The sequence below is a fragment of the Cetorhinus maximus genome, chromosome 4 (assembly GCF_964194155.1).
Source record: "Cetorhinus maximus chromosome 4, sCetMax3.hap1.1, whole genome shotgun sequence".
Taxonomy (NCBI): domain Eukaryota; kingdom Metazoa; phylum Chordata; class Chondrichthyes; order Lamniformes; family Cetorhinidae; genus Cetorhinus; species Cetorhinus maximus.
Window position 1 is genome coordinate 67,695,290 of NC_135882.1, and position 27,537 is coordinate 67,722,826.

The window sequence follows — 27,537 nt, forward strand, 5'->3', positions numbered from 1 at the left end:
TACGCACATTTTTTCCTTTTCATCTTTACCTTTATCTCTCTCGTCATTCAGGGTGCTCTGGATTTATTTGTCCTACCTTTCCCCTTCAAGGGAATATACCTTGACATTGCCTGCAATACTTTTTGTTTGAAGTTGGTCCATTGTTCAGCCACCGTCTTTCCTGCCAACATTTGACTTCAACTCACCCAGCTCAGATGCATTCTCGTGCCATCGAAGTTGGCTTTCCCCCAGTTAATTATCTCTGCTTTGGATTGTTCCCTGTCCTTTTCCATGATTAGCCTAAACCTTATGATACAATGGTCACTGTTCCCTAGAGGCTCTCCCACTGATATTTGATCCACTTGGGCCAAGTTATTTCCCAGGTCCTACAGTGCCTGCCCTCTCGTTGGATGGAAACATATTGCTGCGGAAAATTATCTTGAACACACTCCAGGAACTCTCGCCACTCTTGTCTCTTTGTACTATTCCTATCCCAGTCTATAATTGGATAATTGAAGTCCCCCATTATAATTACTCTATAATTCTTGCACCTCTCCGTAATTTCTTTGTAAATTCCTTGCTTCACATCCCTTCGATTAGTTGGTGGTCTATATATCATACCAATTAATGTTGCTGCACCTTTTTCATTCCTTACCTCTAGCCAGAGAGATTCCGTCCCTGACCCCTCTGGAACATCCTCTCTCTCCAGTACTGTAATGCCATCTTTAATCAATATTGCCACTCCACCCCCACTCTTCTTCCTTTCCTGTCTCTCCTAAATGCCTTGTACCAAGGAATAATTAACGCCCAGTCCTGCCCTGCTTTGAGCCAGGTCTTTGTTATAGCAAAAAGATAATAATTCCATTTATCAACCTGTGCCTGCAGTTCACCAATATTATTAACTACACTCCGTGCATTTCCATACATGCACATTAGCCCTGATTTAGGCTTTTTTACTTTCCCCCTTATTCTGACCCCATCTAATAACTTACTGTTGCCTACTCTAATTCTATCAAACTCGCCAAGTATTCTATCTGCCTTGATACTACTCTCTGATTTATCCTCGTTATCAGTTGATACTTTTCTACTTCTCACTGCCAGTTTTTCTCCTCTGCACTCTGAATTTCCTCACTTTCTTGGGACCCCGGCCGCCTCTCTTTCCCAGGGCCCTGGCTGCCTCTCATCTCCGGGGCCTCACTGCCGGCTTCCCCTCCTGGGGCTCCACAACCAGCCTCTCCTTCCTGGGGTCTCAAGCCAGCCTCTCCTTACTGGGGCCTTGGCAGCCTTTCCTTCCCAGGGCCACAGCAGCCTCTCTCCACCAGGGCCCTGGCAGCCAGTCTCCCTTTCCCAGGGTTCCCAGCACTTTCGCCGCGCTCCCTCCCACGGTTCTCTCTCTCTCATCCTTCCCAGCACCCCGCCTGAAAGAAAACCTCTTTCCCCCAGCAAACTCACCACCACTGGTTTCCCTGCTCCTCCAATTACAGACTGTCAGTGAGACTGTCAGCAGCAAATGTGGGGTTGTGATTGGAGGAGCAGCTCCTTGCAGAATCTTCCACTCCAACATATCTGTTTGACCGGCATTTTGAAAATTGGCTCCGGGGTCCGCAAGGAGGGGCTTCGGGGGCTGGATGTGGCCCACGGGCCATGGGTTGATCAGGCTTGCTCTAGATTTTCTGCTCTTGTACCTTAGATCACTCTGATAGGTGAGTTCTAATGCCCTAGGCTTTCAAGCATGTCTCACTAGTAGTTTATCAAAGTAAAAGGTCAGCAGCCTCCTAACCTATGCCTCCACAGTATCTCCCTCCAGTTCTTAGTAGGTGATAGGATAAGTCAGAGTTCATTCTATGTTTCAAATATACATATGATAAGTAAGCAAATATGTTATAATGTAACACATACACAAACTCCTTACGCACGAAAATGTTGAGTTAATGGTAACTTTTCATTTAGAAATGAGTGAAAAATTTTGATGTCAAACTTGGTTAATGGAAAATTTATAACAAAAGTCAGCATGTACCAAGAGCACAGTTATGCATGTAGGTGGTACAATGTGGCCATTTGCTATTTTAGGCTGCCAAGGTAAATACTGATCTTTTGATTATTTGTTAAACACTCCAATGCTTGGGGCATGACAGGAAATGGGACAGATAAGGTTGCTTTCTCTCAGGCTGACCTCATATCTATCAGTGTCCTTCAAAGGATCGAAGCAGTGCTAGAGAGCAAGCATACACTAGAAATCCCTGTATCATCCTACCTAGATCTAGCCGTTGTAAGGTCACTTCAACTTGCACCTGCCTGCCACCACAGTTGCTTCCGCCATTCAATATTCTTAAGATTATGTTATTGGACCTCCAACCTCATTGATCCCCAACTCCATTTTCACCTCCTTCACAACCTCCACAAACAGGATTGCAAAGGAACTGTTGCCTCCATGAAATCCTGGCTCACTATTCCATTCACTCTAACACCTACTCCCCTTCACATGATCAACTTCCCATACAAAACCTGTCTTTTTATCTCCAAACTACTTTTGGCACTATTTGTCTGCTATATATGAAGATTAAAGTACCTTATGTTTATTGCATCATCTTTGTGACAAGTGCCTCTTATTTCTTGATTCATATAATTTCCAACAATATAGCTATGGTTAGGAGGCCGATAACTATTCCTACCAGTGTATCCTGCCCCTAAGTTTTTTCTTATTCAACTTCCTGATCATTTGACCCAAGATCCTTCCTCACAACTGTCCTTGTGCCACCCTTAATAACCAGGCTGGCCTCCCTCCTTTTCCATTTTCATTTATTTAGTTACAGCCTTGGTCACCATGCAACCGCCTCTTTGTAATGGCTATTGGATAATACATACTATTTGTACTAATAATTCATCTAACTTGTTACAAATGCATCCTGCATTCAGATAAAGTGCCTTTAATTTTAATGTTTTGCCCTTTTCTGCTGATTTAATCCTATTTAAGAATGCATTATTACCACTGAACTCTGTTCCTTTCTGTTTCACTAATTGCCAAAATTGTTGTATACATAAGAACGTAAGAAATAGGAGCTATTTGGCCCCTTGAGCCTGTTTGTATCATGGGGCAGAATTTTGCCCTCGTCAGGCAAGCACGGTGGGCGGGCCTGGGAGCGGCTGCTAAGCCCACAATCAGGCCCCGACATGGAATTCATGTTGGCTGGCCAATTAACGGCCAGCCAGCGTGAAGGGTGCGCTGCAGTGCTGTCAGGGTGGGGGTGGGAGGAGCGCGAGCGCGGAAGTGTGTGCATGCGCGCGGGTGTGCACAATAAAAGCTCCCTGAGACACAGAGCCACCTCAGGGAGATGAAGAATTTTGAAAATAAAAAATAAAGAACTTAAAAATGTTAATAACATGTCCCCTCATGTGACTCTGTCACCATACGTGCAAGCTGCCAGTGGACCGTGAGTGGGTGGTCCAACCTGCTAGGGCATACTGTGCCCAAGAGGGACTCACCACCTGAGTAGCCCTGGCAAGCCTACTTACTTGGATTCTGGGGCTCCATGGCAGTTCCTCCCCCTGCGGCGTACTGCCGTGCAGGCAATGGGCATCACTCCCGGTTGCACTGTTGCTACTGACAAGCCTCTGATTTCCCTGCAGGGCCCGGGGACCCCGAGGCTGACCAGGCAGGTGCTTAATTAGCTTTTAATCACGTCAGGACACCTGGGAATGGCCTCGGTGAAGTTGCCACCAGCACTCCAGCCAGTGGCAGGCCCACCATCGCAACCATTAAATCCAGCCCTATGTGTGCAACAACAGGTAGTTTCTCATAAATTGGGCAGGAATTTTTATGGTTTGGGGTCAGCCTACCTAGGATTTGACTGGGACATACCATTTAGAATTGTAGTCTTCAAAGAAACAAAAGATACACTGGGAATTGAAAATCATATATTGCCTTAAAATCGGCAGTTGAATTGAAGTCAGTGACTGAATGAGCTCATGGAGACCAGAACCATGATGATTAGGCTTCCCTGGCTTTTGCCATTAGAAACTCACCTCATGCCAGGACCAGCATTTACTAACTGCAGATAGTTTTGGATGAACCAGAGTCTTTAGTAAAGGAGTCTGAAGCAGTCTTTACTGTTAGCCTGTGGTAAGGTGTCAGAGAATTGGCTTCCTCAAGTAATACATTTGCTTTATCTCAGTGTTATACCTCAGATAACATTATCATACATGGAGATTTAAGGTCGTTAACCCTCACAAAAGTAAGATTGCTCAAATCATTTGTAAAAGCAAAGGATATCACTGATTTGGATATCATGGCTGCCTTGGTAATCTGAAACCTGAGCCAAATGGATTCATAATACCTCAAAGAACTTAGGCCTGTCAATCTGGTCCATTAAAGAGACTGGAAGGGTAGGCCCATCACTAAGGCTGGAATTTCTTGCACTCAGCTCCAGATAGTTCTGCAAGCCAATGTCCTAATGTTAGGGTGACCATACCTGAACAAGCAGCAGGAAGTTTAATTATGGAATGTTGCATAATTTAAGCTTGTTAAACTCCAGCTGTGCCCTACTCACACTTGCGGGATTTAAGCCTTATCTATTGGCAACCTGTACCTCTTTACATAAGAGCATACGAAAAAAGATCAGAAGTTTGCCATTTGGTCCTTCAAGCCTGCTCCGCCATTCAATGAGATTATGGCCGATTTTCTACCTCAACTCCACCATCCCACATTATCCCCATATCCCTTGATTCACTCAGTATCCAGAAATCTATCGATCTCTGTCTTGAGTATTCTCAATGAATGACCATCCACAGCTCTCCAGGGTAGAGAATTCCAAAAATTCACATTTCTCTGAGTGAAAAAAAATTCCTCATCTCATCCTAAATGGCAATCTCTTATTTTGAGACTGTAACCCTCCAGCTCCAGACTCCCTGGCCAGGGAAAACATCCAGCACCTACCAGGTCAAGTTCCTTAAAAATGTTATATGTTTCAGTGAGATCATCTCTCATTCTTCCAAACTGTATGCGATATGGGCCTGGTCTACTCAATCTCTTCATATGACCAACCCCTCATCCTACATAGAAATCAGACTAGTTTTCTAAACTACACTCCTTCTAAGGTGCACATATCCTTCCTTAGGTAAGGAGACACAAACTGTACACAGTACTCCAGACGTGGTCTCACCAAAGCCCCCACCTATATAATTCCAATGAGACTTCTTTATTCTTGCAATCCAATTCCTTTGGAATAAAGGATGAAATACCATTTGCTTTCCTAGCTGCATGTTAACTTCCTGAGATTCATGTTCAAGGACATACAGATGCCTTTGAATACCAACATTTCTTAGTACCTCACTATTTAAAAAATATTCTGATTTTGTATTTTTCCTATCAAAGTGGATAGTTTCACATTTCTTCATGCTATATTCCATCTGCCTACTCACTTAACTTGCTTATTTCTCTTTGCAGCCTGTGTCTTCCCACCTAACTTTGTATCATCAGCAAATCTGGATATAGATTTGTAAGTAGCTGGGGCCCTAACACCAATCCTTGTGCAGCCTGCCAACCCGAAAATGACCCTTTATCCCTATTCTGTTTTTTCTGTCCGTTAACCAATTCTCAATCCATACTAGTTTATTACTCCCAATCCCATGAGCCTGGATTTTGCACAACACCTTCTCGCACGGCATCTTATTAAATGCTTTTTGAAAATCCAAATACATTACATTCATTAGTTCCTCCTTATCTACTGTGCTCATTACAACATTTAAATGTCCTCTTACCGCACCCCTATTAATAAGTTCTAGCATTTTCACTACTACTGATGTCAGGCTATCTGGTCTACTACTCCCCGTTTTCTCTCTCCCTCCTTTCGTAAATAATACTTTCCGATCCACATGTATCATTCTAAAATCTAGGAAATTATGGAAGATCAAAATCAATGCATCCGCCATCTCTATTGCCAACTCTTCTAAAACCTTAGATCATCTGGTTTTATTGGCTTTTACTCCAATTAATTTCTCAAGCATTATTTTCTTTACTGAAGGCATCTCCACTACACTGTGCCGCTGCTGCTGTTAGCCCCTCAGCAGCATCTGCATTGTGAGGGTGGCCATATCCATAGGTTGCACTGATTGCATCTCCCGACGCTGGAACCCAGCTGCTGTTCCAAATTAGATAGGGCTCCCAGAGGCAGCTTCTTATTTGGCCACTTCCAAGAAATCTACCCAACAGGTGCAATTGTGGTGGGGGTGGGGTTGGGAACTGGAATGATCCTGATCTCAATTATTTTCTCAGTCCAGGGAGTTCCATCTAAGAGTGCGCTCATGAAAAACTGAATTTTTAAAAAATGCAATTCAATCTACACTGAAGGATATTTTCTTTACACATGATAATATAATAATTGAAGTACCAAAGGCATCAATGTTGTTGAGAATCTTAAAAAATGTTCATGACTTCTAAGAAGCCAATCAAATGCTGTGTGTAAATAATGTTTTCAGAATTTCTCCATCTAAATGAATCCATTTTCCATGTTCTAATGTTTTATTTCAAAGCCTTGAGCACATAAAAGTGTTATTTTTTATAAAAGTCTTAGAAATCAAGCTTATTATTCAAAGTATATGAGGAAAACAGGTCTTGAGGTGCAGTGGTAGCGTCCCTGCCTCTGAGTCAGAAGTTCAGGTCCCACCCCAGGACCTGATGGCCAAGGAAGGTGCATTCATAATGCATCCAAACAGGTTGAGCATCAACTTGTAAATCCTTCCAACATATGCCAATGGCAGATGGTGAGAGCAGGAGAGAAATGGTCAGCCATGTAATGGAAAGAAATTAGAACCTCTACCATCACTATTCATAGCTTCAGGCTACAGCGTGCATGCAAAAAGTATGTTGTCATAGCAACTCAGACTCTTTAGGGACTGGAGAACTGGTGTGGATCAGATTGATGCCAACAGCATGAGGTTTGATCCCCATTCGGGCTGGGGTGGATTTGGGACCTGCCTCCTTGCCCTATCTGTGATGGAGATTGTGGTGCTGTATTCCGACAAAAGAATATAATCACTTCCAAATTTGACTTTGATTGAATCTGTTGCAATTGTAATATTTTAGAAATATTAAATACAAGTTTCTTGCTTCGTGGCAGCGACTTCTTCAACACAGAAATTTAGCTAAAGCTCATTGTATACAATGAAATTGTCAGCATGTTAGGAAGGATCTCAAATGAATAGCTGAAATGTAGTAGAAGATATTCAATTGCAGATATGGTAGAACCACTTACTCTTGATCTTCCAGAAGACTTCTGAGTTGATTGAGAAGTATCTGCTGATTGGCAGAATGACTCTGTAATGCCTATTCAATAGAAAGCAGCATGCATTGAATTTTCAGATGACCATAATTTATCAAGTGCTAGGCAGATGAGAGGAAACATAGGCAGTAGTTACAGAATTTCAGTTATGTTTATTTGTCAAACAGCAATTTTTGTTAAGGCACTTAGTAAAAATAGAATTTCCTTAACTATCTGTGTCTTGCAACAGGAACAGGTTAAGCAATAGCTCTAAGATAAAAGCAAAAAACTGCGGATGCTGGAAATCCAAAACAAAAATTAAAAAACCTGGAAAAACTCAGCAGGTCTGACAGCATCTGCGGAGAGGAACACAGTTAACGTTTCGAGTCCGTATGACTCTTCAACTGAACTAAGGAAAAATAGAAAAGAGGTGAAATATAAGCTGGTTTAAGGGAGGGTGGGACAAGTAGAGCTGGATAGAGGGCCAGTGATAGGTGGAGATAGCCAAAAGATGTCATAGACAAAAGGACAAAGAGGTGTTGAAGGTGGTGATATTATCTAAGGAATGTGCTAATAGGTGACATTAAGGGTAGAAAGCAGGACGAGCAAGGTACAGATAACCCTAGTGGGGGTGGGGTGGTGGGAAGGGATCGAAATAGGTTAAAAGGTAGTGATAAAACAATGGATGGAAATACATTAAAAAATAATGGAAATAGGTGGGAAAAGAAAAATCTATATTAATTATTGGAAAAAAGGGGGGACCACCCCCCCTTAAACCAGCTTATATTTCACCTCTTTTCTATTTTTCCTTAGTTCTGTTGAAGGGTCATACGGACTCGAAACGTTAACTGTGTTCCTCTCTGCAGATGCTGTCAGACCTGCTGAGTTTTTCCAGGTATTTTTATTTTTGTTAAGCAATAGCCCTGTTTATTCAAGTGATTCACTACAGTTACAAATGACTCATGCAGCTTTAGATAATGGAAGGAATTTCCCGTGTCCACTGGCATTGGGCACGATCGGTGGCATGAGTGGACAATATGGCATGAACGGTTTTACAACGGCGGGAAACCAGTTCGCGATCGTCCGCTCAGCCCACCGATGGCGGGCTGCGTTTCCCGCCATCGGATGTCAAGAACCTCATTATAATACATCAGCATAACAGTATCAGGCCAGCCCACCGGAATCGTTCCCCAACGCCCCATCCACGTCAGCAGGAAAGCACAAGATGTGTTTCACAACAGCACATAAAAGGCATGCACTTGGTGGCCTGCACTTTTGAGGGGAACATAGAGGCGAGTACAAAGTAACGTTGTGCAGAGCTCACCAAGGTGACCTGTTGGACTTCAAGCTTCAGGGGTGTCAGGGTTAAGGGCAGCCTTGATGTAGAGGCAACTCGTGGCGGTGGGAGGGCGGTTAAAGGCAGCCCTGCCGTTGAGGCAACTAGTAGTGGGGGGGGGAGCAGGGAGGGGATGCAAGGACAGCTCTGCCGTTGAATATATAGAGATAGTTCAGGCGCAGCCACATTGATATGATTGGAGTCGGGCTCCTGGCTTATCTGCCCACTCAAGCAATGCAGAGGGATCAAAATGCCACGAAGTGCTCCAGAGCTTCCCCACTGCTGCGCCCCCCACCCTCCCCTGGCACAGACTGCAAATTCATCAACATTTTAGTAGACTACAGAATAGTTGGACGACTGCACACGTTGTACAATCTCCTCACTAAAGCTGGCCATGGAGCAGTCACTGCTGGAGGCGTTCACAGCCCCTTGCAATGTCATCATTCTAGTTTGGACCAGTCTCCCCCATGGTTCAAGCTAACAGAGCAGCCATGCAGCGCAATAATCTCTGGCCTTCCAAGTGGTGGCCAGCACTCTCTGGGAAGCATTAAGAGGCCTTCACACTTAACCAGGACAGGTTCTTAGTATACCCATGCTAACCATGTGTCTCTCTCTCTTTCATCCTGCAGGAGGAGCACATCAGGATCATGGAGCCTGATGAATTAGCTGTATGCCTTATGGCCTACAGAGCACAAAAATGATGAAAGAAAGAGTGGCTGAGGCTCCTGGCTGCGCAGAGGAAGGAGCAGCAACCTCTGGAAGAAGGGGTGGCTGGGGCTCTCACGTACACTGCCCAAGAACCACAGCGAGCCGTCGCAGGCTGGCATCTAGCGACACCCAGGGTCTACAGATGCCGTCTTTCATTCCTGCAGATGAGCGAGAACCAGTGTCACTGAAGACTGTGCATGTCTAGGGAACTGGTCGGTCATACCTGCCAGTTACTGCAGGATGTGGCGCCATGGGGACATGGAGGGCATCCACTGCCAGTGGCCGTGAAAGTGACTGCAGCGCTCAATTTCTATGCCAGCAGCTCCTTTTAAGGCTCCACAGGTGACCTCTGTGGGATCTCACAAGCCTCCACCCATAAATGCAACCATGAGGTCACGGATATCATCTTTGCGAGGTTCATGCAGCAGCTTGCACCTTGATGGAGCATACCATCGAATGCTGAAGATGAGGTTCCAGTGCTTGGATGGGTCTGGTGGAGCCCTGCAATACAATCCGCAGAGGGTGTTACACATCGTTGTCATCTGCTGTGCCTTTTACAAAGCTCCAACAGGGTGTGGAGCTGGCTGAGGAGGAGATGGAGGAGCTGCACGTCTCCTCCGATGAGGAGGACTCAGATGGGGATGAGGGTGAGGAGGTCCTCGGAGGCAGTGTTGACAGGGATGAGGCCCTTGCACTGGCTAGACGAGGCAGGCGCGTTCGGGAGGCCCTCATTGCTACTAGACATGTGGAGGATGATGATCACATGCAGTGAGGTGACACCATAGATCCTCACATCGCATCAATGAACACTTGACTCCGGTCTGGTTTATGGCAGCACAAATACCCTCTGTGAGAATGCTCCTGTCATGGAGACACAGTGGAGGCCCTAATAGTCACTCGACTGGAGGAAGATGATGGTGACATGCAGTGAGGACACTCCATAAATCTTCATATAGCCTCTGAGAATGTCTGACTCCTGTCTGGCCGAGGGCAGTTCGATTGCGCTCTGTGATCAGTCATATCATGGAGACGCAGCCATGAAACTTTAGACGCATCTGATCCTTTTTCTGCCTTCAGCACCGGAGCCCTTCAGGAGAACAGCATCAGTGATCACAGATGCTGAAGAGTTGAGGGCCAGCCCCTCCTTAAAGGTGCTGAGAGCATACCGAGAGAATGAGAGAACTCTGTTGTGCCTGCTCATTACATTCTGGCAGCAATGACCAAAACCGCTGAGGTGCAGGCATCAGTAATGTTTCCAGGGAGTGAGAGGTTGGACCATCACTTTGGTCTGAAGGTTGCACAGAGCACAGGGAAGAGGCCCTGGATTGAGACACCTGCCTTTATCTTGTGCAGAAAGGTTTCACATCTGAGTGACAAGAGCTCTGCTTATCAGAACAAGGAGACATAAGCAAGGAGACATTCTTGGGATAAAGGCAAAATACTGCGGATGCTGGAAATCTGAAATGAAAACAAAAAATGTTGGAAAAACTCAGCAGGTCTGACAGCATCTGTGGAGAGAAAGACAGAATTAACGTTTTGAGTCCATATGACTCTTCTTCAGAGCTAAAGTAGAAATGTGGTGAAATATATACCGTTAAGCTGGATATGAGGCCAGTGATAGGTGGAGGCAAAGGAAGGATTGTGAAAGATGTCATAAACAAAAGGTCAAAGGGTTGTTAATAGTGGTGGTAATGGCTAAAGGAGGTGCTAATAGTGACATAAAGAGTGGAAAGCAGAATGTGATAATGGCAGGACCAGGGTAAACACTCTGGAAGGTGACAGATGGCCCTAGTGGGGGTGGGGGGAGGGGATGGTGGTGGGAAAAGAGATCGAAGAGGCTAAAAGCTGGGGATAAAACAATGAATAAAAATGGAAATAAATTTAAAAATAATAATAATGAAAATAAGTGGGAAATAAATAAATAAAAATATTAATAAATAAAAATGAATATAAAAAAGGGGGGAATCAAAAAGGGGTGGGGATGGAGGACAGAGTTCATGGTCAGAAGTTGTTGAACTCAGTGTTAAGTTTGGAAGGCTGTAGAGTGCCTAGTTGGAAGATGAGGTGCTGTTGCTCCAGTTTGCGTTGAGCTTCACTGGAACGTTGTAGCAGGCCAAGGATGGACATGTGCACATGACAGCAGGGTGGCATGTTGAAATGACAAGCGACAGGAAGGTCTGGGACATGCTTGTGGACAGACCGAAGGTGTTCCGCAAAGCGGTCACCCAGTCTGCGTTTGGTCTCTCCAATGTAGAGGAGACCACATTGGGATCAGCGAATGCAGTGGACCAAATTGAGGGAAGTGCAAGTGAAGCGCTGCTTCACTTGAAAGGAGTGTCTGGGCCCTTGGATGGTGAGGAGGGGGTAAGTAAAGAGGCAGGTGTTGCACCTTCTGCGATTGAATGGGAAGGTGGTTGACAGGGCCTCAACCGTGTCCGACCCATCTCCCGTGCCTCTGCCCTCACACCTTCCTCTCCCTTCCAGAACCATGATAGGGCCCCTCTTGACCTCAATTTTCCCCCTACCGACCTCTGCATTCAAAGGATCATCCTCCGCCATTTCCGCCAACTCCAGCATGATGCCGCCACCAAACCCATCTTCCCTTCACCCACTATGTCGGCATTCCGTAGGGACCGTTCCCTCCGGGGCACCCTGGTCCATTCCTCCATCACCCCCAACACCTCAACCTCCTCCCAAGGCACCTTCCCATGCAATCGCAGAAGGTGCAACGCCTGCCCCTTTACTATCTCTCTCACACCATCCAAGGGTCCAAACACTACTTTCAAGTTCACTTGCACTTCTCTCAATTTGGCCTACTGCATTCGCTGCTCGCAATGCGGTCCCCTCTACTTTGGAGAGACCAAATGCAGACTGGGTGACCGCTTAGTGGAACACTTTCAGTCTGTCTGCAAGCATGACCCAGACCTTTCTGTCGCTTGCCATTTCAACACACCACCCTGCTCTCATGCCCACATGTCCGTCCTTGGCCTGCTGCAATGTTGCAGTGAAGCTCAATGCAAACTGGAGGAGCAGCACCTAATCTTCTGATTAGGCACTTTACAGCCTTCCGGACTTAACATTGAGTTCAACAACTTCAGACCATGAGCTCTCTCCTCCATTCCCACCCCTTTTTTCTATATTCATTTTTATTTTAAAATTTTTATTCATTTATTTTTTCCACTTATTTTCATTATTATTATTATTTAAAAAAATTATTACCATTTTTATTCATTGTTTTATCCCCAGCTTTTGGCCTCTTCATCTCTTTTCCCACCACCGCCCGCTCCCCCCACCCCACCCCCACTAGGATCATCTGTCACTTTCCTGAGTGTTTACCCTGGTCCTGCCATTATCACATTCTGCTTTCCACTTTTTATGTCATTATTAGCACCTCCTTTAGCCAGTACCACCACTATTAACAACCCTTTGACCTTTTGTTTATGACATCTTTTGCAAACTCTCCTTTGCCTCCACCTATTGCTGGCCTTCTATTCAGCTTAACAGTATATATTTCACCACATTTCTACTTTAGCTCTGAAGAAGAGTCATACGGACTGAAAACGTTAGCTCTGTCTTTCTCTGCACAGATGCTGTCAGACCTGCTGAGACATTCTTGGGAGTTTATTGACAATAGTGAACAGTATGTACATGTGATTAACACCTGTGTCTAGGCTGTGCAAATACTTCTCCTTAACTTTCCTAACCCTGCCGCTACGTCTTGGAGATGGAGGCAGCCTGCTGACTGTGACGCCCTGTCTGTGATGACCTTGGCGGGCGTCCTCCAGAGGGCCAAGACTTGGAAGGCCCTGGCCTGCTTTGTGTCAATGGCACCCTCCTCAGCCTGTGGAGCTGCAGTTGCTAAAGTCACAGGACAAGGGGAGCCAGATGGGCCGGACACTCTTGGAGTCATCTGGATGGATGGGTCTGGAGTGTGTACTTGCTGATCCTCCTCCGTATGGGTGCCCAGGGGCCCCAGACTGACTCCTTGAGGAGCAGGGTATATGGAGTGAGATTGAGCTGCCTGGCTCCCCTCTCACGTACACACTGTTCGAGGCCAACTATGGCATCATAGTTGGAGTTGAGCCAGTACAGCAGTGTAGGAGCGAAATCCTGGACCAAGGTCTCCATGGCGGCCGCCATCCTACCAGTGTTGACCTCGGTGCGTTGGCATGCCGGCGTTATGACCTCAGAGTGAAGGCGGACGGAGTCCTCCATCGTGCCTTGTAGTCTGAGGAGTGCAGCGGAGATCCCTTCCTGATGTTCCCGAGCTTGCCTTTGCAGCTGCAGCAACTGTGACATGACCGAGTCCAGAGGCTTGTCATCTGACTTGGACTCAGCAAATTTCTGGCCACCAGCAGTCCTCCGAGTGCCAGAAACCTGGGAAGTCCCTGACTCCACCTACTGTGGACCGGGCGGTGCAAGTGCTCACCAGATTGTGATCCTGGGGCTATCCTAATGCTAGGTCCTACCAAGGTGTGTATCTCTGCGCTGTTGGAGGGTGTGGGTGGGTGCTCTGACGGGTCTTCAGGGAGGGTGTCTCCAGATTCCTCTTCAGAGGTTTCTTCGGGGCTTGATTGGAGACCCTGGGTCATGGACTCTCTTGGCTGTTTGGCAGATGAGCCTGCGGAAGCAAGGGGAGATAAGTAGTGCATGGCAGTGGCCTGTGAAACAGGACACATCACTTACAGCATGGTTGTCTGATGTATGCTGCACTGCTTGACTCTCACTTGGTAGAGCACCGCTGACCTCACCATCAGCACAGGACCGGTCCAGATCCCTGCCAGCCAGTTGGATGGTTCTGTTTTCAAAGTCCGTGAGGACCTTGATTTTCGGCATTCCACCACTGGTCTGCAACCTCTCCCACTTGTTGCATGTCAGCTTGTCCTGCATGAATATAGATGGAGAAAGTGTAAGCAGGATGCCTGTCAGGCCAGATGTTAAGTATGCCCGGCTTGTGTGGGTGGTGAGTGGTCCTATGGACAGGATGAGGACAATGACGGTGAGTGTGAGAGAGTGAATGGTGATGTTCCCTAAAACGGCAGTGAGTGAGGGCCCTGTGGATGTGTGATGAGTTTGTGAGTGTGTGAGTTGAGAGTGATGAGAAGAGTGACTTACCCTGCCGGAATGGAGATCATTGATCCTCTTGCAGCACTGGGTGACTATCTTCTTTTGAAAGGCTTTGGCGCTGACCGCCGCTGCCACCACCTCCCAAGCCAGGTTAGTGCTGTTGCTGCCCATCCTGAAGCCAGAGCGGGGGTAGAGGGCTTCCCGGCGGGCATCCACGGCATCCAAAAGGCACTCGAGGGACGCGTTGCTGAACCTGGGGGCTGTAGTCTTCTTCAGTTCCAGGGCCATGTCTTCCATGCAGCAATGGTGGGTTGGAAGCACTGAGACTTGCAGCTGGACTTTAAATATGGCCCTGGAGTGATGCAGCAGCGGGGCGATGGCAGGTTGCCAAATGATAGTCTGCTTGCCATGGAAACGGTGTGTTTCCCGGGGGTGCATAAATAATGTGGCGGGTTTGGGACAATACGGTGTGAAAACCCACCAATGCGGCTGGTGGGTAAAAAGTCATTTTACCTGCCCTCTACTGCACTTAGTGCAAATCTGGGACAATTCTGCCCAATGAATTTGAACAAGATTGAACATACAACAAGAAGCGCACATGGGTTTACAAAGATTATTACTTAGTACTACAAAACAGTCGCAAATATCATTGTACATAAGGAAATTACACAATGAAAATAACCGGATTTATTTTGCTTACCTGTATTTGTTCTGTATAATTTTTCTTTTCTTCTAACCCAACTCTCACTTTCTTCAATTCTTGACTCATAGCTTCAATGGTTTCCTGTAAAAGGCTTTGAAACAACATTCTGATTTTGATATTGTAGTCTTTTTAAATGCTTGCATCACAATGATTTAATCAGGAGCATATTTTCACAGAAGCTATCAATTACATCACCTTTAATCTTTCCTTTGTAATCTGATGAATGAATCCTTAGGCCTAAATGCTATCTCAATTATAAAAGTTCATATTATTATTTCTTTATAAGAATAACATTAACTTAACAAAAGTGAAAACAGCCAGTCTCATTACTTCTGTGCACATACAATACAAAAGGACAGACAATTTCCGGAAAATCCTCCAGTAAGCTGCAGCACAGAACATAACCAAATAACATTAATTGAGATGATCATGAACCAAGTGGGTAGTTTAGAATTCGTGAGAGAAGGAATTTAGTCGGGGGGGGGGGACAGGTGCCGCATTTTGCCTTTAACACCTGTAGTTGTTTGTGTAAGCTTGAGGTAGTAAGTATTCAGCATTTTGCTCAGTGCTTGCTCATATAGTGCAAGTTATTGTGTTTAAAAAAACGCAAACAAAAAAGACATAAAAGGTACTAAGGCCTGAAATTTCACAAGACGGAGAGAGTCTGCATGAAAAAGCCAGGAGAGGCCCAAATCCAGCAGTCCTGGTGCCAAACCCAGCTTCTGCCATTTTTACAGCAGGGACAAGGGGAGGGGGGAATGGGGGTGGGCTATAAATCTTACTTCCATGGTTCAAGGAGGCAGCTGCCCATTTAAATTAGTAGCTACCTCCACTCATGGTATTTTGCTGAAGTAGGTGTCTGAGACCCAAAGTCTGCATATTAGACCAGGGAGCAGCAGGTCTGAACCTTGTGGATTCATTTGGAGAGGTAAGGTACTGCTTTGGATATGGTCTTGGGACACCTTTGGGAGAGGTAAGGCATCCTTTGGGGTAGATCATTTACTCTTGGATAGATTGTGGGTAAAAAGTGCTTAAACTCATTGGAACTGTCAAAGCTGTTAAAGAACTGTCAAGTTGTCAAAGAACTGTCAAGGTACCAACAAACTGTCAAAACTCACCGGAACGGTCAAAGCTCATTGGAACTGTCAAAGTTGTCATGGGATTTAACGCTGTTGGACTTTAAATTTTTTACAAAATGTATGGAGTTAAAAAAATAAGTCCCTACTATTTCACTCTGTGCACATAAGCCTGAAGGCTATCAATATAGGAAGGTGCTGTATGACTGATTTCACAACCTAACATTATCACAGTGGGGTGCCTGTTAAATGAACAGTTTGATTGACAGCTCCAAGTGGTTATAGATTATAAATATTTGTTTTCATAAAAGATTTAGTACTTAAGTGAAAAGCTTGTTTTCACAAGAGATCAGTTGAAGGAATTTCAATGTCTTGAACTTTTTTTAATCAATGAGAGTATTTTCTTTACATAGTGACATAATCAAAATACACAAGAACTAATTTTACATCAGCATGGCCCTTGGGGTTCCCCATGGTGGATACTAGGTGAGTTGGCATGGAGGGAGTAAGGGAAAGGGGTGGTGGGTTAGGGGCATGAGTTGGCATTGTGGCTATAAAGGGCCATGGGGATGAATGGGGGCATGGATTGGCATGGGGGTATGAGGGGGCCATGGGGGGTGGGTAGAGGGGAAAAGGGGCTATGATAGGTCATGGGGTGGGTAGAGGAACATAGTGTGGCAGGGGGATATGAGGGGTCATGGGGGTGGGTAGAGGGGCATAGGGTGGCATAGTGGCATGAGGGTCCATGGGAAGTGCGTAGTGGGGCATATAGCGACATAAGGGGAATGAGGGGCCATGGGGGGTTGGTAGAGTTCATAGGATGGCATGGAGAGTATAAAGGACCAAGGAGGGTGGGTGGGGGCATGAAGTGACATTGGTTGGCATGGATGGGGTGTGCGGGGGATGAAGGGGTGAGGGATGAGGGCTGGAGGGGTTCTTTTTTGTTTTAATAATTTTTTTAATAACTTCAACAAAGTGCCGGAGCTCTGAGGCAGGCCTTCCGCCCACCCCGCCTCTGCACCCGTCAGCCTCTGCACTCGGTCCGGGGGTGGAGGGTCTGACTTATGTTTCAGCCTGTCCCACCTTCCAGAAGGAAAATCTAATCTTTTCTTGGGTCAGGTTGGTGGAGCCGGGAAATATCCCATCTCTGCGCTCCCGACCTGAGAGCAAAAATCCGGGCTTAAGGTGAGATAAGGGTCAAAGATAAAGAATTAGGATACTTGAACCTGGACCAGAATCCTAGCATATAGGGTAAATTGTGAGGTGGTAAAGGCTTTAAAACTAAGAAGATGGGGGAGTGATCTACAAGAAATGAAACCCTCTATATAAACAAAAAAAAGGAAAGGGAAACATAAGACATATTATAATAAGAGAGGACATAAATGGCCAAGAAATAAATAAAGTTGTAGAGCAGGAGTATAAAAAGATGGCTAAAAATAAAGTGAGAGAACAGCTATTAAAAATTGGTTCAACTGCCTTTTCAGCAATGCACAGTGTCCACAATAAAATTGGCAATAATATGTTGAGGGGGAACCAGATATAGTATGGGTTACTGAGACATGGCTACAGAGTAACAAAAAGAGACTTGCATTTATGCAGCACCTTTCACATCCACTGGATGTCTCAAAGTGTGTTAAAGCCAATGAAGTACCTTTGAAGTGCAGTCATTGTTGTATTGTAGGAAACACAACAGTCAATTTGCAGATAGCAAACTCTCTCAAACAGCAATGTGATTATGACCAGATAATCTGTTTTTGTGGCATTGATTGAGTGATAAATATATTGGCCATGTCAGTGGGGATATCTCCCCTGCTTTTCTTCAAAGTTTCACCTTAGGATCTTTTACATCACCTGAACAAGCAGATGGGGCCTTGGTTTAACATCACATCTGAAAGATGGTACTTCCATTGGTGCAGCACTCCCTCAGAAATGCACTGTTGTGTCTGCCTTGATTTAAGCCCTGAAGTGGAACTTGAAACCAGAACCTTGTAACTCACAGATGAGAGTGCTACCAACTGAGCTAAAGCTGACACATATCAGGAAAAACAGAATGGGGAACTCAACATTGCAGAGGGTAAAATAATTAGAAGAGGCAGAAGGGTAAAAGGGGAGGTAGAGCAATACTTTTTAGAGATAATATAATTGCAGGAGAAAAAGGTGAAGCAGCGTCAGTAAGACAGAAATAGAATCCACAAAGATAGAGATAAAAGATAATTAAGAATCAATCACACTTGTAGGTGTAGTATACTGATCACCTAATAATGGAAGGGAATTGGAGGAAGAAATATGTAGACAAATTAGAGAAAAGTAAAAATAGCAAATGATAGTCATGGGGAATTTCAGCCACCTCAAAATTAATTGGTCAAAAGAGGTGGGTAAAGGGAATAATGGAATAGAACTCCTACAATGTGTACAGGACCTCTTTCTAACCCAGTATGTATGAATCGAGTAATGGAGAATGAACTAGAGCAGAGAAGAGAAGTAAAAATAGGGGAACATCTAGGCAATATTACCATAATATAAAACACTTTACGATAATAATTGAGAAGAACATGATGAGTTTGACAAAAACCAAGGTATTAAATTAGAGAAAAGTGAATTTTGAGGGGCTAAGAATAAAACTTGGGAAAATAAAGTGAACAACAATATTGGCAAACAATAATGTAGAACAGCAATGGAAAACACACACAACTAAACATGTGTTCAGCAGCAGGAACGCTCCCCCACCAAAGCTATAGAAAGGGCTCATCAATAACTTGCTGGTGAATTTCTACTTCCTCCGTTTGAATTTGTAGAAGTGCTTGGTAGATTCCAACTTTGAAGTGGTGCTGCATGTGGAGAAGGCTTTGATTATGACCTGAAGGGTTTTGGTCAGACATTGTTATGACACAACCAATGGTAAAGGCTGAGTTGTACAAATCCTAGAGGGAAACTTGAACAACTGTCATAACCTATATGTTCAATTGGTATGTTTGAGCTGCAGCTCTGAATTCAGGAATAAGACCACTGAGCCTCAAGGGAGCTTTTATATAAAACTAAATTAAACATTTACTAATTTAATAACAAATTAAACATATACACATGTCTACAAATAACTACCATAATAACTTTTAAACAAATCCCCAAATTAATCACTCCCAGGTAAATCTTCACCAAGGCAACAGTAACCCATAGGCTTTAAACAGACACCAGGCAAAGCATATTTGACCTTATGAATTCAAAATGAGGTTCCTTGCAATTTGGTTCCTTTGCAGACACAGTTGTAGGCTTACAGGCTGGTTAGATCTTAAATGCCTCTGACTTACATACACAAATTCCTTTCTGTTGATACCTAGCTTTTCCTTTGAATGTAAATTTTCCATTGTATTACTAGGTATTTAACATCTTCTAACAATAACATTTTCATCCCACTAATTTTATTAATAATATAAACACATTGTTTGGCGTCTCCCAGCTAGATGCAAGACTTTACTCCCATTCTTGAATGTTTTATTCAGCAAATGCAAATTTACACGTTACCTTCTATCCTCCTTACTGTTTACCCAGTTAACATCTCAAACTACTATATATCAAGGCACCCAGACTAGCTGGTTTCAATCAAACTAAGAAACACACAGCCAAACAAATAGACACAGACCCCACTACAATTCCAATTTAAAAATAATTTCTAATAACATTATAGACATTAATATCCCTTCATGACAGACATGTTGCTCCCAGTGATGGGTGCTGTAGTCACCATTCCCCTTGGCCTGCACACTGGAGTGAGATTGAGCAGAAGCAACATAGAAGAGGATAAGCTGTTTGCAGTGGAAACAGGGGAAAGGGGGAGGATCTCAGAGGAGGCCTTATACACCTAGGATCTTCCAGAAGCATTTCTCTTACCTCAACCTAAGCCAGGAGCAATGTGTGCATTGTTTGCATTTTATGAAGGAGGTGCTCACAGAGCTTTGCCACATCCTGTAATGAGACCTCTAACCTCAGAACAGGCCAAGGATGCAGCTACCAGCGGCTGTGAGGGTGACCATGGCCATGGATTGCTTTACATCAGGATCCTTCCCGGCTGGAGCATGCAAAATCTGTAATATCCCGCATTTAGCCACCCACTGCTGCATCAGAGAGGTGAGACCTCATTGTGTTTTCTCTGATCAGTTAGAAGCAGGGAGAGCACTTAGGATAGTCCATAGAGCCATCGACTGCACATTTTGTGGGAGCTGCATCTAAATGCTGAGATGTTCCTCAACTGTAAAGGTTACCACTTGATGAAAACGCAGTTGATGTGGGACCATGCTTACATAGGAACTCACGGTTTTGGGTAATATATTAGCACAGATAGAGGACTGGCTAACTAACAGGAAACATTGGAGGCAGTTCAGGGAAGGTTCACTAGGTTGAGAGGTGATCTTATTGAAGCATTTAAAATTCTTGAGAGGGCTAGACAGGGTAGATGCTGAGAGGATGGTCCCCTGCTCAACCTTTCCTTCATCCTAGGAGTCAGCCTAATGAACCTTCTCCGAACTGCCTCCAATGTAACTATATCCCTTCCTAACAGCACTGTGACTGTACCTACACCACATGGACGTCAGCAGTTCTAGAGGGTGGCTCACCACCACCATCGCAAGGGAAATTAGGAATGGGCAATAAATGCTGGCATAGTGAGCGATGCCCACAAAAGAAAAGAAATAAAAAAGAAATCCCTTCCTGAACAAAGAGGCCAAACTCTGCACAATTCTCTAGGCATGGTCTCATCAACAACCTGTAGAGTTGTAGCAAGATTTCCCTAATTGTCATTTGGTAGTACAGAACTTGAGTATTACTGAAAAAAGAGACATGCTGTCAAAGCTTTTTGTATAGCACTCATCAGGCCAGATTCGAAAGAATATCAATTCTAAGGGGAGCAACAATTGTACTGCATGAAAAGAAAATGTTTGGCAGGTGGACTCTGATTGGTAGAGGTGTTGCCATGGAGCATGAACCAGGGAACAGTCAACTGCCAAGGTTTTATTTAAATTCAAATCAGACAGGTCAACTCTAATTGGTCAAGGCATTGCTCTGGGGAATGAACCAGGGAATGGCTCTGTCCCAAGCTTTAGCTTAATTGGAAAAGGCGCAATGCACGGACATGCTCCTGTCTACAAAGGACAGGGCCCTTTATATGAATATATGTAGCTTCTAGCACATGTAAGTGAGCCACACTGTGAGCCCGACTAATAATCTTAAATTGGTTGTCAGTATAATTCTTAGCACGATCAGGATTGTTTAGCAAGTGCTGTCCAGTTGCAGAATAACATTTAATGTTGGATTATTAATAATTATTTATAATTAATATTAAATAAATTAATCAAACTCAAAAAAGGTAAAAATCCTTGTCTGGATGGATTTCATCCACGCATTTTAGAAAAATCTAGAAAAGAGATAGCAGAGGTGGCATTACACATATTTAATAATTTGTTAGAAGATGTAGAACCAAAGGGCTGGAGGTTAACTAATATCATTTCTTTATTTAAAACTGGAGATAGAACATATCCAGGGAAGTGTTAACCAGTAGGTTCAAATCAATAGTATAAAAAATAATGGAATGCCAAAAATATAATAATGAATAGTCAGGGTGGATTTTCAAAGGGAAAGTCTTATTTGGCCAATGTCATTGAATTCTTTGAAGAGCTAACAGAGAAATTAGACATGCAGCAGATGCAATTTATCTAGATTTCAAAAAGGCTTTGATAAGGTGCCACATGATAGATTAATGGTGCAAGACTCTGCCCTCTAGTTCATTAGCTTGAATTATTCTTGGCTACATTCGGAAGCATTTGAGTTGCCTCTGAGAGACTACTTCTGAAGAAGTCTGGAAAAAGATTTGCAATTAACAAGTGTATGATCTAATGACATAGAGGGAGATGGAAAATGGATGCAAATATGACCAATTCCACAGCATGAAGCTCTGTGGTTCAAGGATGACTGAAAAATGTTCATATTATATTGGGCTTGAACTGGTGGTCACCTAAAAAAACATTAGGCCCCTTGCATATTTTAAGGAGGAATCTAATGTCTACTTTAGGTCCCCTCCAAGAAGTTGGCTTTCCTGAGCAGTGCAGCTATTGAGTTTTCTTCCCTCAATTTTCCAGTTGTAGATCGGGCCTAGGACCTGGCCACCATGGAAAAGCTAATTTAATTTCCTTCCAAAAATTCTTGTGGAGCCAGGAGTTCCATAGCATTCTTGCCAGCCACAATTGTCTCCCATTCCACAATTCTCGCTGCTTGGCAATTATTTGAGGGTTGGTGATGGCAAGGCATCAGCCCAAAATTCATAAGTTGTAATGGGCAAGCTGCCTGTAGAGGTATGACAGGTGATGGACAGCTTGCCTGATTTGTTCAAAGAGGCCTTCTTTCCACCTCATAATGTCACATTGTAGTGCTCATTTTGGATTAGAAACTGTGGTGATAGAAAATTTCTGGGTTGACTCTTAAAACATAGTGACACATCACATTCAGATGAACTTGAATTCCTACATGAATCAGAAATGGAGCCTTTGCATTATGACATTCCTCAGGGGACTGAATTCATACCAAATTTCCTTCTTTCTAGCAGAAATGTAACTAGTAATTTCAAGTACTTCAGTTACTGATGTTTAAATAAGTTTCCTAATTCTTCCTGCTAGTTTAATTTGAGAAATAAACGGCGTACTTTTCAGCAGAACATCTGGCTCAGGAATCTTCTCACTACTGGATTTACATATACATATGTCTTAAATACAACCTTGAATCTAACCAGCACAATGGCTGGCTACAAAATATTTTCAGTGCATTCTTATGTATTTTAAATATCTGACAAATTAAACATATGTGACGCTATTCTTAAAACACACTATTAAATAAGCTATTTTAACCGCATGCTTGCATATCATTTTTTACCGTCAATTGTATTAATTGTACTAATTACTTTGCAACCAGTAAAACAATATATTATAATGTCTATAGATTTTATTATTTACAGAAATATTTGATTGCTTACACCTTATCCGCAGTTAAGTGGGAAACAAGTTGGTTTTGTTCTTTGATTTTTGTTCCCAAAGTTTCATTTGCAATCCTATAACGAATAAAACATATAGTATTACTGCATAATTACCAAAGGATAACATAAATTTGCATTACTGATTAACTTAATAAAACAGAATTTTTTTAACTTGTTTTATTTTCAAGTAAGAATAACCAGTGTGTACAAAATGCTGAAAGTACTCTGTCACACCTCTGACAATTTAAAGATTTTTTGTTTCAAATTCAAATAAAAATGTACATGTTTTTAAGACATGTTTTTCTTATTCTGTTATCAGATTTAGTCTGAACAATGAAAATCTTTCTTCCTCTCACATTGGTGGGCATTGATGCATGTTTGGAAAGGTTGGCACCAGCAGGTGAGAATGGTACAGAAGTGCAGGAGCAGATGACGGAGGCAATGACAGCTGTGTCCAGAGCCCATCGGAGGATTGAGGACAGGTCCAACAATGCTCAGCTTCCCACAGATGCCTAGCCTCGGGAGTCTACTAGAGCAACAGCATGAAATGTGTGGACATCTGTCGAAGTTCCCAGAGGCTGCTTGCATCTATGCGCGTGCAATGGAGGAGCCCATCAATGCCATGAGTGGCATTTTGTCTCTGTTTTATGATTGCATGGCCTGTTCCATTGAGACAACGGTGACCCTAATGGAGAGCCACATGTGGCAGACCACCGAGTGGCTGCAGGAGTTACGCACCAGCCTCCACAGTGTGACCTCAGCCTTGAGCTGTGTTGAACGCTGGGTTGGCGATATGGTTCAGAGATGTTCAGAGACCAATGTAACTTTTCTCTGGTGCCTCAAGTTGTGCAGAGTGAAGCAAACCATCATGATTCAGGACACTCTTGATGGGATGTGTTGAAGGGCTCCCCCAGATTTGTCTAAGCATCAAAACCACATCTTCAAAATCCCAAATGCCTGTTTGATGGTCACACTTGTAGTCATATGGCAGAGGTTATAGGTATTCTCTGTCTTTTTTTGGGGTTCTGCACAGGTGCAAGCAGCCATGTCTTTAGTGAATGCCCCTTGTCACCCAGGATCCATCCACAAAGGTGTTCTGGTGGAGTGAAGAATTGAAACACTTGGGACTGTCTCAGGATGTATGAGTCATGCCAGCTTCTCGGAAACCTTGCAAACACTTTGAGGATCTCTTTGCAGTGCTTGCACACTATTTGAACATTGAGCAAGTAGAAGTCCTTCATTAATGAACGTGCCTGCTCTGAGGTTGCCGTGATGGCCACATGCATGCAGTCTATAACACTCTAGACCTCAGGGAATGCTGCCATGGCCATGAATCCAATCGCCCTCTTGGCCTAACTAGCCTGTCTGGCGCAAAACCAGATGTAAATCTCTGCCCTCTTAAAGAAGGCATTTCCCACATGCTTGATGCAATGATCAGCTGTTGACTGAGAGATCTAACAAATGCCTGGAATGAGCCTAATGCAAGAAAGTTGAGCGTTAAGCTTCTGACCCTCCAATTGGCTAGCAGCCCTTGAGGGCAGATTCTTCACCTTTAGAGGAACAGAAGCCCCGAAGGTAAGCAGTTAACTGCCTGAATGGCAGTTAATTCTTTTGGGGCTTCTGAAAAAGACCATGATGGGGTTGCCACCGGCTTTCTGGCCTGTGGATAGGGTCACTGCTGCGGCCATCAAATTCATGCCCAAGAACTGCTGCCTGGCCAGACATAATGCTGCCTGAGCTGAAGGCCCAGAGAAACAACATAGCTCTGAGGAAGAAGCACCATCACCTGATCTGACACACACAACCACCAGCTCAAATACTGGCACTGCGTGTACCTTACAGGGCAGCACAGAAGTGGATCAATATCTGGGAATCACCAGGAATGAGTGGGCTGCAGCCAGGCCAAGGGGAACGATAATGTGTGTGCCAGCTTCCTGGAGGGCAAGGTCTCAGATGGGTTCTGTTACAGAAGACTCAGGAGAGTACTTCAATGGGGCTGTGTAAAGGAAAAGGCTGATGGGCATGCACACCAAAATGTTTGGTACATTTTTAGGCCTGCCACAGAACTTCCTGTCACAGTCAAGGGGCATGGAGGAGACCGGCTCCAAATTGACACAGGGCTTTTCTCAGAGTTTGGGGCTCATCCTTTACAGTGTGGGATTGGTGGCCAACTCCACAAGAACACTTGTGGCTCTAGCTGATGTTTTAGCTTCCATTGCAACAGAGGCAGAAGCCACTCAACGTCTGTGTGCAGCACTGAAAGCTCAGACTGAGGTCATGTGATCTCTTCTTATTGTCATGCAAGCCCAGCTTGGTGCCATGCAGGTTCAAACTGCTGGCATGATGGCTGTGGATACCAATGCCCAAAGAGTTGTGCAGGTACTTGCAGAGTGCAGCAATCTGTGCTCCAGCAGGTTATTAGGATTGCTGCGACGCTGAGCTGGAGGAGTGTCAGTGGTCCTGTGATGCACAAACCTGCTACATTTTCTCAGGTTGATAGCATTCGTGCTCCTACCAGTGTCAGTGCCCCTACTGTTGCGGTCATCCAGCCAGCCCAGACTGCTGCTGCCCATGTTGAGGTGGTATATTCAGAAGCTAGGTCCTCAAGGCCTAGAGCACTTGGGAACATCTTGCATGGACATCTAGGGATAGCCAGTCCAGAATGATGATGCCTTGGAGCCTCCTCCCTTCCTCCACCTTCTGAGGTGGTCACTAAAGCCCTGAAATCAAGGGATGTATCTTCATAATGGTAAGTTTGTGGAGGATGCAGCAGGACCATGACTTATAAGGCACACTCTGGCGAGTACTGGAAGCCTGCCCCCAAGCCGTCCAAGCAGTGGAACCATTGCTTCAGGATGCCAATGGTCTGTTCCACGACATTCCTAGTTGCAGCCTGGCTGTCATTGTAGGAACATTGTTCATGTCTGGTCGGATGGTAGCCATTAGCCATGTGTATAGCAGGTAGGCCTTGTTGCCAAGGAACAACCCTCTGTTCGACATGGTGGCTTGAATATGGATAAGACACAGAATGAAAGCATGGTTGCAATGCTGACTACTGCCAGGATAGCTGTCATTCACCAGCTTAATGGTGTGGTTGCATACTAACTGTGCATTCAGGGACTGGAACCTTTTGAGTTTGGTGAATATTTCCCCATTTAAACGCGGTCCCTGCAGAGCCACAGAGCATGCAGCTGAAGGCTTCCTCCTCCATGGAGAAGCCTGCCATCCCAACAAAGTCACCCACTGCTCCTGCTTCTCTATGTTCAGAGAGAAGACAATCAAGCCCCTGTCCTAACTTACAGGGCCTCATTGACCTCCCATACGGAGTGATTGATAACGAATTATGTTGCGATGTCACAGGCTCCATTCTGGAAGGATCTGCTGCTAGAAACTGAGGATCATAATGACCTTGACAGCCAATGGAAGAGCCAATCTCACCCTACCCTGTGGCTGCAGGCCCAGTTCAAGGAGGGAGCACAGTTCCATGACCACCTTCTCGTTGAAGCGCAGTCACCTAAGACCTGTTTCTGGCTTAGGTTCAGGCCTTTCTGCAATAATACTAGCAGATACACAGATTCCTGTACTATATCCTTCCACAATATAGCGATCGACATGGGCAGCACCAGAAGTCATTGGAAGAGGACTGCCCGCCATTTCTTTCATCTCCTGGTTTCTGTAGCGTTGAACCCAGCACCACTATCGAGCTCAATTTTGCAGCCTGGGTATTCTGACTGAATATTTTGTTTAAAATTTGAATCATTCAATTCAAATTTTTATAGTTTGAGCATAAAATTGACCATGTTTTGATGAGTTCTGCTAACTGCTATCATGCTTCTATATTGAAGATAGCTAGAATTAGCCATTGTTAGGAAATAGAGATAGTTTAAGTAAGGTATACGTGCATTTGAGCAGATTAAGAATAAGGTATATTTTTTAAGTTTAATTTATATTTTTTTCTATTTGTGGGTTAAAAGGTGAAACCTGGGATGTAGTTTCATTTTTTGAGTGGAGACAGGAGGTCTAAAGCTCTGTTTATGTACCTGCATTCCTGATGAGATTTTTACGACTGTTGAAAAGAAGTTAAAGCAAACACAAGAGTAGAAAAAAACTGTGCTTTTGCCTGGGTCCAGAGAGGGAGGCCCCACCCACCAACACACACAGATAGGGAAAAAAAGCAGCAGTTTTAGTTCAGCTGAAAACAGCTGCCAGAGAGAGACTGGACTGCAGAGGAGCAGATAGCAATTCCCAAACTAAAGCTGAAGCCAAGACTCATGAGAAGCTGGACAGGAGAGGAAACTGCAGAATCAGGTTACAGGAACCTAGGAAAATTTCCCAAGAAGACCTTCTTAGTCAAAAGAAAGACAAGAACCTGGAAAAGGTCCTGGTAAGTGAAGTTAAGA

The 27,537-nt window shown here is 44.3% G+C and overlaps 1 protein-coding gene across 4 annotated transcripts in view; it reads right to left on the reverse strand.

Moving 5' to 3' along the window:
• The window catches only part of LOC144679671 (uncharacterized), a 665,324-nt gene that overhangs the window by 43,897 nt on the left and 593,890 nt on the right, over positions 1-27,537 (reverse strand). For all 4 annotated transcript variants that reach the window (XM_078540272.1, XM_078540271.1, XM_078540274.1 and 1 more), the window contains 3 exons: positions 23,138-23,212; positions 15,047-15,140; positions 7,230-7,300 (listed from right to left, as the gene is read on the reverse strand). In XM_078540272.1, the coding sequence (XP_078396398.1) occupies positions 7,230-7,300; positions 15,047-15,140; positions 23,138-23,212 (240 nt within the window). The remainder of the gene's footprint in view (positions 1-7,229; positions 7,301-15,046; positions 15,141-23,137; positions 23,213-27,537) is intronic.